Below are 11744 nucleotides of genomic sequence, written 5' to 3'. Positions count from 1 at the left end.
ATAATGCTCGTGTAGCGCAGGCGGAGGCGGAAACGCAGTTTCTTCGAGAAGAGCATGGTGGGCCAGGTGTATTTCCCAGATGAACACAAGGTGGCGGTCTACCTGCCCCTATTGGGACCGGTGGGTGTGCCACTCGTCGTGGGTCTTCTGCGGGAGGTCAAGAGAATGATCGCCATCTGGAAGGCCCGTAAGAGTGAGTCGTAGTTAGGGCTGTTTACTTAATATAGTATATAGTATATTGTTCGGAATATTATCAACTTTAAAGAAACCATGCAGATTATATTTTACGCGTATTAGGGCGTTTCAAGCAACCGAATGGCAACGAGGATATCAGTCTATATACAACCCACACAATATGCCAGACAACGAATATCGACGCGCATACAATGGACAACAGCAAAGCTCCTACACACGAGGCACTCGAAGCCCATTATGATCCTTTGGGGGCGTCGCAGGCGCAGCCCCGTCCCTCGACCGGGCAATCATATCCGAAAAGGTCGTATTCGGCCGTATCATAGCACTGGGATACGGCTCCGGCCTCAGCACCGCCGTACTCGCAAACACGCCAGGCGGCGTATACACCTTGATACTCTCTGTGCTGGGCTGACGACGCGGCACCGCCTTCCGCGGCATGATAGGCAGCGGCGGCGGCACCTCTTTCACGGAGGTAGTACCATCCGGCGTCTGGACGGTGATCTTGGGCGCTCCGCCGAACAGACTCTTGACACGGGTGCCGGTGCGGTGCAGCATGGAGCGGGCGCCGTCAGAGTTCCGTTTCGGCGGCCGACTGAGCAGGAAGTCGGTCCGACAGGCGCTGTCCTCGGAGGGGATGGGGTCGGAAATTCCGATCAGCGTTCCTGTGGACGTGCGTTTTGTGTTCTGGGCGACCCGCACCGACGCGGGGAGGTGTCTCGCCTTGTACTGCCGGATGCAGCGGGCGAGAAGGAGGGCGAGCGCGGCGCCGCAGACTGCGCCGGGGAAGAAGCCGGCGACGACGGCGCCAGTGGGGAACGAGGGGCACGAGGAGGAGAAATTGGTGGTGGAGTCGGCGACGGCGACCTTGGAGGTGGATACGCGCGGGTAGTTGGATGTGTAGATGAAGGTTGGGACTGTGGTGTCGGTGGTGATGGTGGGCGGGTCACTTGCGGTGGATTTGGCGGTTGTGAGCGTGGAGGTGGACTGGGATTGAGGGAGCTTTTCTGTGGTGGTTGGTTCGGTGGTCTTTGCGCTCTTCGTAGATGATGTGCTCTCTGTGCTCTGTGTGCTTGCTGTCGTCGCTGTGCTTGAGGTGGTCACGCCGTCCATGACACATACATTACTCCCGTTACAGGAGTATCCGAATGGACAGCACGAATCTCCGCAAGTAGGTAGTTTTCCATTTAGCTTGGTTGTTTTAACGGGGTTTCTGGGGTGGAGAGTGGCGTTTTGGAGCTGAACGTTGCAGGGTATAGGCTCGATGTAGTCGCAGCTCTGGCCTTCCGGGCAGCAGATGACGGAGCTCCCTTGGTCAAGACTGATGCATGTTGACGATGTCGGACAGCAGAAAGAGGCTAGTAGGTTGGCATTCGAGCATGTTTTGTAGGAAGCTGGACAGGCGTTTCCGTCTCGTCGCGTGATAGACGCAGCGTGGCTTGGTAGAATGGCCGCTATGAATGTGAGGAGAAGAAGTGTTGTCGGTCGTCTGGCCATGTTGTTCATGTGTGAGGTCGAGCTTGGAACAGTGAGTGAAGGGAGGGGTTTAGTATATAAGAGTCAGGTGTACCCAGGTAAAGACAGAGGTTGGAGTAAAGAGAACAATGAGAACAACCAGGAGATGACAAAGAGACCCCATTTTTCGACCTGATATGGCCACCCAGAGATCCAAATAGCCTCACTTGGAGGATAGGCGCCCAAGCATTTTGAGAGCAACCCTGGTTTCATGTTGCAGAGAACCCAGAGATATTGCAGCTGTACGCGCTGTCTGCTTCCCGGAATAGAACCGGGAGCGAGTACTGAGCCGAATCATGAATAGGAGTTGATATAGGCGCCAGACAGGCATGACAGGTGGGCCGATGTTTTTATTTTCGTCAGGAAGGGGAGTGAGCGCGTAGAGAAGAGAAAGCAACACTAGATGAGACGACGGTGGACGTTGAAATGTTCAGAAGCGCCGGAGTAGATCGTGGGACGCTGATTGGTCTGCAGTTGGCGCCCGCTTATCTCAGCCACGCTACTCCCGAACAGGCAACGGAGCGGATGGAGATGAAATTCTTCGGTTTGTCGCTGTTGCTCTCGCTCTTCTCCGCTGTGTTCCTCACTAACCCACGCCGCCATCATGCTTCCCAGACTTCTTCGGCCGCAGGCTCCGCTGCGTGCGGTCTCCTCCCTCTCCCAGGTACGCTTTTTCCGCGGTCCCAATGGCCACCCCGGCGCTAACGGTTGCATCCTGATAGAAACCCGTCTCCGCGCTCCCACGCTTCCAAACTCGAGGCCTGCACCGCGTTCCTCAGCTCACCCACGACTCCTACTTTAAAAACAATGGCATTCCGGAGCTGCTATCACCCGAGGCGTTTGACTTCTCGTGGACGCAATATCAGACCCTCCTCATTGACAAGCTGAACCTTTTGACGCAGGGTGAGCTCCGACACCACTCCGCGGGATCCTGTTTGCAATCTCGCGCAGGAAGACAACCGAATTGGAAGACAATTGCTGATGGATAGGTCAGACACTGTTGATGCCGATGCGAAACCTGGAGAACTGCTGGTCAAGTACTCCCGGCGCCCGGAGATGGCGTCCGTCTTCAACTACGCCTCGATGGCCCACAACAACCACTTCTTCTTCAACTGCCTGGTGAGTGGTGCCGTTGCTGTATAGACAGCGAATCCTTCAATTCTGACTGCGTCTGGATAGTCCCCCACGCAAACCCAGATCCCGGACAAGTTCGCCAAAGACATTGTCGACACCTGCTCCTCTATCGAATCCCTGAAGCTCGACTTCCTGGCCACCGCCAACGCCATGTTTGGACCGGGATTCGTGTGGCTGGCTAAGAACCTTGAGCGGGAAGGCCTGATGCACATCTTCTGCACCTACAACGCCGGCTCGCCCTACCCGGCCGCGCACTCCCGCCGCCAGCCGGTCGACATGGCCACTCACTCGCCCGACGCTCCCCTGGGCAACCAGTTTGCTGGCGCTATGGGCGCGCACGCCGCCAACCAGAAGAGCCTGGCCCCCGGCGCTGTCGACGTCCAGCCCATTCTCTGTGTCAACACTTGGGAGCACGTGTGGATGATGGACTACGGTATCGGCGGAAAGGCCGAGTACCTCGAGCGGTGGTGGGATCGCATCAACTGGGAGGCGGTGTTCGACAACTACAACGCGGTGAGCTCGATGAAGGGTGCGCGGAATGCGGCCACCCGTAACCGCAGTCTGAGCATGCTATGAAGAGATCGCGTGGCTGCGGAATAGCATGGGCTGGTCGGTGGTGATTTCATCATTCATGTCTTGATATTGTATTATATACTACATGGTTTCTTGGCTGTTCCGGATTTCCTTCTCATGTGAGTCTAATTGTACAGCGATTGATCGCACGATAGACAAAAGAAAACAACCTCTATCATCTTTCTATGTATGATACATGATGCCAAATCCAATCAGGCCTAACTCCTATATACACCAACACTCCCCAGCACACAACGCAGTACCCGGACTGTAGCAAGTCTACCTCCGCACAACCTGCTCAATCCTCTTCTCAAACGCCTCAATCATAACCCCAGCCATCTGCGCCTCGACCGCACTCATCATCATAGCATGAAACTGACTCCGAAACTCAAACCGGATCTGCAACCGCACCTCCGTCTGCGCCCCGCGCGGCACAAGCTCCCACTTCGTACTCAGATACTCAAAGATACCCTCGTTCGCGCCCGGAAACCCGCTCGGATCCTGGCCGTCTTTCGAATCGACCCCGAACTTCGCCCCGCTGCGCGCCTCGACCACCCACCGGGCGCGGTCGCAGTCCACCCGCGACGTGAACGTCTCGCTGAGGGGGCCGTAGCCGACCGTCAGAAACGCGCGCGACGGATACCCCGTCTGCGGATCGCGCGCGGTCACGGTCGACTCGGTTAGGAAGGGGAGGAATTGCGAGTAGGATTCGACTGAGGCGATCACGTCGAAGAGCGGTGCGGGCGGGTAGGCGAGTGTGCGGGTCGCGGTGAGGGTGCGGCCGGAGCCGTTGCCATTGCTGTTGTTATTGTTGTTGTTGGGAGAGGATGGGAGGAGGGAGGAGAGAGATGGGAGGTTGAATTGTCGGATTGGGGTGAGGTTCGGAGGGAGAGTCGGGGAGGACGGTGTTGTTCGCGGTGTTGGTCGGAGGTGAACGGATTGCGGGAGAATGCGACGCTGCGCTAGACGGCGCGTTTGGCGACTGAGGTGTCGCGGGGCGGCGAGGTTCATGACGGGGGTGAACAGGTTGGAGGTGGTAAAGCAGTCAATTTATTCATCGAGGTGATCAGAATGACTTTTTTGCTTCCGGCGGATTCGGGATCGACGCCAACCAGTTCGGGACGTGCCGAGGATCTATACTCCGTACCTACACTGTACGGAGATTGAAACTATTCTTTATTACATTCTTTAGAACTATCCCAATGCATATATTAGACAGGCCGTATCCCTGAATCCATCGTCCGCTCTGCGTATAAACCCAGAATTTGCTGGTCCCAAAGGCCCTATTGAAGTCAGCTAGTGTTACAACTTTCCCTCAGGTGATACTCTTACCCAGTCTATGCTTGTCGGTGCGTCTATCATCTCCTCGATCACGTCCAGAGATGCGAAGGAAGGCTCGACTGATTCCATGTGGGTTGGAACGTTTTCCACAGTCGCATCGAGGGTATACGGCTGGTCGTTCGGGTTTTGCCAGCTTCCGTATGGAGGAGGGTCTAGTCACTGTCAGTGATCCCTGATACCATTCGGATATTAATGTCGCCATGATCCTACCAAGTACTGTGCCAGCTGGCGCCTGCATTTGGGCGTCACTTGAAGGCTGTTCAGGCTGCTGTTCCTGCAGCCCCTTCTGAACTCGACGAAGCATGATCGTCAACGCAGCATATGCCTTCTGCGCATCGGCCGACTGTCGACGCGACTTCCCAAAGATCTCATGCGAAGCCTGCAGGACGCTTAAAAGATCCTCGCGTCCTTTGATAACCACGGCTATATCGTTGGGTGGTCTCCTCTCGGCTCCGCCATTGCCATACGACAGCTCCAGGCAAATGATCATCGCAGCAAGAACATAGTCTGCGTACTGAAGGGAGTTGGGAAACAGGCGATCCCGGTACAATATTCCACCAGGCTGGGTCTCGTTGTACAAATTCGCCTGGTTCTTGAGGATTTCCTTCGATGCACTCAGACATGCCCAGCGGGAATATGCATAACGGTTACTATGCACTTCGCCGAGGAATCGCCGGTGCAGCACACAGCGGCTCTTCTGATAAAGGACCTCCAATGTAAAGCGCTGCAAGATAAGCTCTGGGGGATCCATTATCGACTCTTCGATCGGTCGAATGCGAAACGCTTGCGGGAACTGGTCGTGCGCTTCTTCCAGTTGTCGATCGAGTTCAAGAGTTTCTTCATACGTTATGGGCTCCCGCGAAAACGCAATATCGGATATCTTGCCAAATACATCCATGACCCTCCCCTTGGCTCTGGTGTACAACAGGCGCGTCATTTCTGTCTCTGGGCGCGAGGGTGGGAGTTCCTGCGTGTCTTCGCCGAAGTCCTCGTCTGACAGGTTGCGCGGGAGTTCCACGTCTTGCTGCCAGTCCTGGATTGTCCGGGGAACACCGACCTGGAATGAAACGAGCGTATCCAACTGTCTCAGTGACGCCCACAGTCGTCGTCTCATTTCTCCGGTAAATGGTGAGATTTCCGGGAAGTGGCGTGGATCACGATGATAGCCGGAACGCATTGCGAGCTTGATGGTGAGGCCAAGAAGGAACGAGACACTGACTTGGGCATCATTGCTCCTGTAGAACTCGCCCATGGTATATATAAACAGCGCTTTGACTTTGTGTTCACCTGGGATGGTGTAGTTTGATTGGACCAGGCACTGAGCAGCCCGCCGTCGCATTGTGTTGATAGTGTCGGGATAGTCGCTCAGATATGCTGGAAGTGGCTCTCCCTTACGGAAGTAGGATAACACTACAATTGTTATGGCCCCGTATAGCAGCGCAAGAAACGGGAGGGACACTTTGGTAGGGTCTGACCAAAACTCCGTATACTAAAAAAGGTCAAAACTCTGTACGCAATCGAGATCATAATTCCTTACCTGCTGTCTGAACGTGGGGATGTGGAAAATGGCTTCATTTTAGGTCAGCCAATGTATGTTGCACACGGTTAGAATATCACTGACCTATGATAGGCTCACTCAGATTTATAAATTGATATATTAGCCGATCAGTCACCTGTCGTGGTGGGACATCCGACAACAGCTCTTCAATAGTGGCGGGTTTGTTCCACCCAAGGAGCAAGGTTGGCGAGACATCGTGGGTATCAGGAGCTTCCTCATCAACTACATCCTCTTCTGATACTATATCGTCTTCTTGCAGATACTTCTTGACCCCATTGATCTTTCGTTTCTAGTCAGTAGGGTTCTGACCTTCGCCAACCGTAGAATTGCTCACCTCCTCGAGAATTGAACTCCAGTGGGCGCTGTCGATATAGCTTTCACCCGTTTCGCCCACTACCAGTTTACTTGGCGGGTCAAGCGGCGTATATTCTGCATCGGAAACAGTAGTTGGAGGTGTCACTGAGGGCGGTTGTCTTGAGCCTCGTCTTGAACCTTGTGACGAAACGTTACTCTGTTCACGAGTAGCACCCACACTCGGAGTCGTCGGTGTCGTGTTCTGATTTGGCGCCTGTTGATTTTTCTGCACGAGCGAGAGAATCAAGTTCTCCAGATGCTGCACACGCTCTTGAATCAAGGCCGGACTGGTCTGTCCTTGTGCCGTCTTCCCTTTTGGCCCGCGGCCCACGAAGGTGCAGGAGTGGGCTTCATCTCTCTTGATGCAATTGGTGCATGGATGAGTTCGGCAGCATCGTAACCTAAGGTGATGATGCGTTAGAGGCGATGAGGCCAGACAGGGAGCCACGAGCGGGGTGTGCTTACTTTCGGCTTCTACAAGCGGTGCAGGAGAGCTGGACTCTGGTCCTCTTCTTTTCTTTGGGAGAAAGTACAGCGCCACTGGTCGTGTCTGCCATTTTCAGTCTGCGCTTCGGCTGTTATGATATGTCTTGAAGGAGGCGGGATTGGGAGAAAAGACAAAGGGTGAGATCAGGTGAGATTCATATACGAGACTTCGGTCTGGGTTGATTATCTCCGCTACTAAGTCCGGACGAAGTCTCCCACACAGTATCAGACTGGACTACGCCATGTAGGTCTTCAAAGTAAGCACTCATTACTAGACTAGATCTATAGCTACTAGGTAGCATAATTAGATTTGTAACTCTTCGGTGTCCCAAAGATTCTCGTGTGATATATATTCCCCTCACACACGTCCTATAACAGGGGCAATCATTCATTACCACACAAAACCTATATCTATGAATGACACGAAACCTAGGCATTGGCTCCTAAATACACAGGGACAGTCGAAAAAATCAGGAAAAGTAAGATAATCAAGCACTGTCTCATATCAACTGATGGTCGCGTCCATCCAGGGAAAGAAACACAGTGTAGTCCGTAACTCTTCAGGTATCGAGCCAACAACCCTTGCTAGCTCCTGAAGATATATAGTGAACTGAAAGGGTCTATTGATGTAGTACTTCGTGATCCAACATCAAGTTTTACCAAAAACGTTTTAGCTCAAAATTCAAGGCATCGACATACGGGGAACCCAGTCCTAAAAGCACCGACAGACTGATCTTCCTTTTAAGGTCCATTTCCTATCCAGAGAAATGTTATTGGGGCGGAGGCAAGAATAGCATCGGTTAGTATATTTCCACCCATATCTGGAGTTAGTGTCTGGTCCAAATGAAAAACAAGACGTACTCGACATGAAGTATAAGAACTTAAGCTCAGAGCCCCTCGGCCAGCATCTGGCAGCAGCTGAAGTCTAGTCTGTAAGTCGAGCCGAGGAAAACGATGTATTTCGTGTCGTCTGACCATATATACAGAAAATCCAAGCGTCGAGTTATGTCTATTGGTTCATCTGATCTCAGCCTTCATGGCCACCTTCTCATCCGGCGTGAAGATCTGTACTCGGCTCACACCGTCACCCTGCTCCTCATCAAGCACGATCCGATACGTTTCTTCGGCATACAGCGGGCTGGTGGCGCGATAAGAGATACTCTCTGGGAGCAATAAGGATGAGTCGGTGGCGCTATCCGCCCGGGTATCTCTCCACAAATCCAGAATCGAGATCAGATTTAGGGGGCCGTGAACGACAATATCCTTGTGGCCTTCCACATCCCTAGCCCACGGAGTGGAGTAATGAATTTTGTGGGGATTGAAAGTTAAGGCTGAGAAGCGGAAGAGAGTGACGGCTGTTTGCCTGAGAGTGCGAGTGTGAGTCTTTCCCACGGTGGAGGTAGAGCAAGATGCGGGCAATGCGGGTAAGTGAACAGAGATTGGAGAAGCTGAAACCGGTGATGATGCCAAAGCCAAGGCTTTGCGGAAAACCCAGTTTCTGACCATAATTGATTAGCCGTACAATGTAACTTGACGTACATGAGGTATGCGTAAAACCTACCGACGATCGATAACAGCCACGCCGTGTTCATTACGGAACTCTTTCTCTACACTCACGACAATCATTTCGTCTCCAGTCTTACGAATGATCTTAGGCTCCGCACTGAGCACCCGCGTGGTTTCCTGAACCTCCTGCCCGACACGCAATGGGTTGGGCTTTCCGTCTGCCCCTCGAGGCCATTGAACTTCACCGCCGGCCCACATGCGCCTCGTGAAGGGCGGCTCTGGGTTATAAGAGACATCGGTTCCGTCGGCACCCAGCTCACCCTCCAGGAATGCAGGGGTGAAGTAGACTAGATGGTAGGCGGGGGGCAAGGGCGTACCTGTCGGCACGACACCAGAGGCATTCGACAGCGATGGAGAGTTCGGGTAAAGAGAGGGTCGGTTCAAGGTGAGAGATAGAAGCTGTAGCTGGTTGGCATCGAGTACCTGCGAGCGAGTCTGTGGTCCCATAGATTGGAATCGCGAAAGGAAGGAAGCTGCAACGGAGGGAGCGGTAGCTTCAGGTGCTGATCGGCATGAATGCTGGACGGAAAAGCGGCGAAGTGCAGCGCATCCCTGCGTCAGCGGAGGGACAGATCGCATGGCCCAACGAGCGGATGTATGGATCGACATTATGCCGAGATGATTTTGACAACCATCAACACCCCGATGAGGTTCAATGGGAGAATTTATAGCAGTAGTGAGGGCAGGAAGTACGACGAGTGGAGAACGGGGAGATCCCAAGTAGCCGAGGTGCTAACCTTTCCGGGACATCCTCTCGTCGCAACCAACTCTTCTTCACGCATCTTAGGATGTTAAACTGGTCACGTCAGCATCGTGAGTCATTATTTCTCGAGATATTTCTCCGACAGTCGCGACCTTACGAAGCCCTGTTGAGCAACGCTGTGACTGCAGGTAGCCGATGCGGCTTCTTCGGCTTCTTTCAAGTCGGCTGTATGCTGGGCCACTATTATAAGTGTGATCGCATATCAACACATCATTTATTGTCTATCATGGACTGCTGCAGAGGAGAATGAGGCCAGATGACCACCCTGAGCCATTTCCATGAGCTTCTTCGCATTACATCACCTGTGGTCCGTTCTGGTCGAGTGCATCAGGACTGTCACATCGTCAGACCCCCCAGATGCATTGTGACAGAGGACCAAAGTCTCGTCTGTCCATCAGACACCCTTAAAAGCGAGGCTTCAACAGAGAATCTCAGAAGACAGGCTATGCATCCGACGAAGAAACAGCGCACCCGTGATTGACGGCCAGAAGGGGCATCGTACTATCTCGACGGCGATATCTTAATGACCACTCAACTGAGCCAACTTCGGCATGTGGCGGGCCATACCTTGTTTTACTATCTTCCTGCTTAGTGTGGCGCATCACAATATGGCCTCCTTGCTTCTCCGTGATAAGGCGTTTGTGATCGTCGGATCGTCCCAACCAAGAACTACTTTACTTGCACGACACAATCGATAACTATGCCTGACATGCGAGGACGAGGCAATTTTAATCACATCCTACTTAGCATGTTATCTCCAAGGCTGAATACAGTTTAGCATGCACAGGCACATACCAGCCAGGATCATCTGACGGTCTCGATTTTCGTCAAACATTTGCCCAGCCATCAGCCACCTGTTTCATTATTTCACGTCCTTGCCGGGACACCACTTTCGGAAAAATCAACAATAGAAACATGACCCGATGGATCTAATACTCCTACCGTGGGATTGGGCATTCCTTCCCTGCAGTGCAACATACCAGCAAGGGACTGTGCAGCAACCTGGGATCGCACGGTTGTATTGGATCTAGGCTCCATTAGCCCTCATTCTTGTACACATGAGAATGCACCTATCCTGATCACTTACAGATTGCTTGGCCTACAATCTTAGGCATCAATATTCCATGGTGCTCACTTTGCACACCGGCAGCACCGGATACCCACGACTATCCCTTCCATGCATCTCCTGCACGGAGGTGCCGAATAAACATGGCGAATCATAGTATAAAAGACCGAGACCTCCAAGGGATATAGTAACTGGGTAAGGTAGAAAATTCACGCTTTATACCCCGTCTTCGTCAAAGCCATACTGCCGACAATGAGCGATTTGGAGGAAGGCGAGGACCTACAACATGGCCAAAAGGTGGTCAAAACAAAGGTCGACACACAGGAAGTGTTGTCCAGAAGAGCGTTATCTCGAAGCAAGTTGCAAAAATTCATAGACACCTTTATCAGAGTCTCCGGGATAGAGACCAGAGGGATCGAGCCGGTCCCTGCAGATCAGCGACAGCCCGCTACGCCGGACAGCTACGCTCGAATATTCCAGCTATGGCTAAGCTCATCCTTGACAGCGAACAACATGATCGTGGGCATGTATGGCCCTTCATTCTACAACCTGGACTGGACGCAGGCCGTCGTCTGTGGTGTATTCGGGGCCATTATCGGGAGCATGGCCACCGGCTATATGAGCACATGGGGCCCCAAGAGTGGGAATCGTACACTGGTAAGTGATCCGAGCGGAATCTATATGGGACAGTTAGATTGACGTCTACAGGTCGTCACGAGATACTTCTTGGGATACTACCCGAGCAAAGTATTCTACGTGTTGAACACATTGACGATGCTTGGATACGCGATGGTGAACGGCATTCTTGGAGGACAGATTATCTTCACTGTCTCCGGAGGCCACACAGGGGTTTCAGTGGGCATTATCGTCGTCTCCGTCCTGACCTGGTTCATCGCAACCGTGGGCATGCATGTGTTCCACGTGTACACCAGGTACATATCTCCATTCCACCCAATCTATGCGCGCCCACATTCCCATGCTGAATCTCACGACCCAACAGATACGCCTGGATCCTCCAACTCTCCATCCTCTCCATCATGATCGGCTGCGCAGGCCCCAGCTTCGACACATCGTCCACTCCGTCCCCAGACATCTCCATCCAACCAGCAACCGCCTCCCAACGCCTCTCCTTCTTTTCCCTCTGCGTCGCCTCCGCCGTCACATGGGCACCCTCAAGCGCAGACTACTTCGTCTAC

The 11744-nt window shown here is 53.1% G+C and overlaps 6 protein-coding genes across 6 annotated transcripts; 2 read left to right on the top strand and 4 right to left on the bottom strand.

The window, feature by feature from the left end:
• Positions 1-98: 98 nt before the first annotated feature.
• On the bottom strand, positions 99-1689 carry ATEG_03713 (uncharacterized protein; the record flags this gene model as incomplete). The annotated part of the gene is made up of 2 exons (XM_001212891.1): positions 99-217; positions 414-1689. 2 exons carry the CDS (start codon positions 1687-1689, stop codon positions 99-101), a joined length of 1395 nt encoding a protein of 464 aa, XP_001212891.1.
• Positions 1690-2311: 622 nt separating this feature from the next.
• On the top strand, positions 2312-3417 carry sod4 (mitochondrial 37S ribosomal protein mS42; the record flags this gene model as incomplete). Its single annotated transcript, XM_001212890.1, has 4 exons — positions 2312-2371; positions 2430-2610; positions 2702-2826; positions 2887-3417. The coding sequence occupies 4 exons, from the start codon at positions 2312-2314 to the stop codon at positions 3415-3417; spliced, it is 897 nt and encodes a 298-aa protein (XP_001212890.1).
• A 276-nt stretch (positions 3418-3693) lies between these two features.
• ATEG_03711 (ubiquinone-binding COQ10-like protein) lies at positions 3694-4425 on the bottom strand (the record flags this gene model as incomplete). Its single annotated transcript, XM_001212889.1, has 1 exon — positions 3694-4425. The coding sequence occupies one exon, from the start codon at positions 4423-4425 to the stop codon at positions 3694-3696; it is 732 nt and encodes a 243-aa protein (XP_001212889.1).
• Positions 4426-4625: 200 nt separating this feature from the next.
• ATEG_03710 (putative C6 transcription factor) lies at positions 4626-7224 on the bottom strand (the record flags this gene model as incomplete). Its single annotated transcript, XM_001212888.1, has 6 exons — positions 4626-4697; positions 4747-4907; positions 4966-6244; positions 6429-6593; positions 6648-7068; positions 7133-7224. 6 exons carry the CDS (start codon positions 7222-7224, stop codon positions 4626-4628), a joined length of 2190 nt encoding a protein of 729 aa, XP_001212888.1.
• A 946-nt stretch (positions 7225-8170) lies between these two features.
• ATEG_03709 (hydroxyacyl-thioester dehydratase HTD2) lies at positions 8171-9328 on the bottom strand (the record flags this gene model as incomplete). Its single annotated transcript, XM_001212887.1, has 2 exons — positions 8171-8651; positions 8715-9328. 2 exons carry the CDS (start codon positions 9326-9328, stop codon positions 8171-8173), a joined length of 1095 nt encoding a protein of 364 aa, XP_001212887.1.
• A 1472-nt stretch (positions 9329-10800) lies between these two features.
• Positions 10801-11589, top strand: ATEG_03708 (uncharacterized protein; the record flags this gene model as incomplete). Its single annotated transcript, XM_001212886.1, has 2 exons — positions 10801-11205; positions 11257-11589. The coding sequence occupies 2 exons, from the start codon at positions 10801-10803 to the stop codon at positions 11587-11589; spliced, it is 738 nt and encodes a 245-aa protein (XP_001212886.1).
• Between the last annotated feature and the right edge of the window lie 155 nt (positions 11590-11744).

This window comes from Aspergillus terreus, genomic scaffold, assembly GCF_000149615.1.
Source record: "Aspergillus terreus NIH2624 scaffold_5 genomic scaffold, whole genome shotgun sequence".
In the NCBI taxonomy this organism is placed as follows: domain Eukaryota; kingdom Fungi; phylum Ascomycota; class Eurotiomycetes; order Eurotiales; family Aspergillaceae; genus Aspergillus; species Aspergillus terreus.
This window is presented reverse-complemented; position numbering and strand designations above follow the sequence as displayed.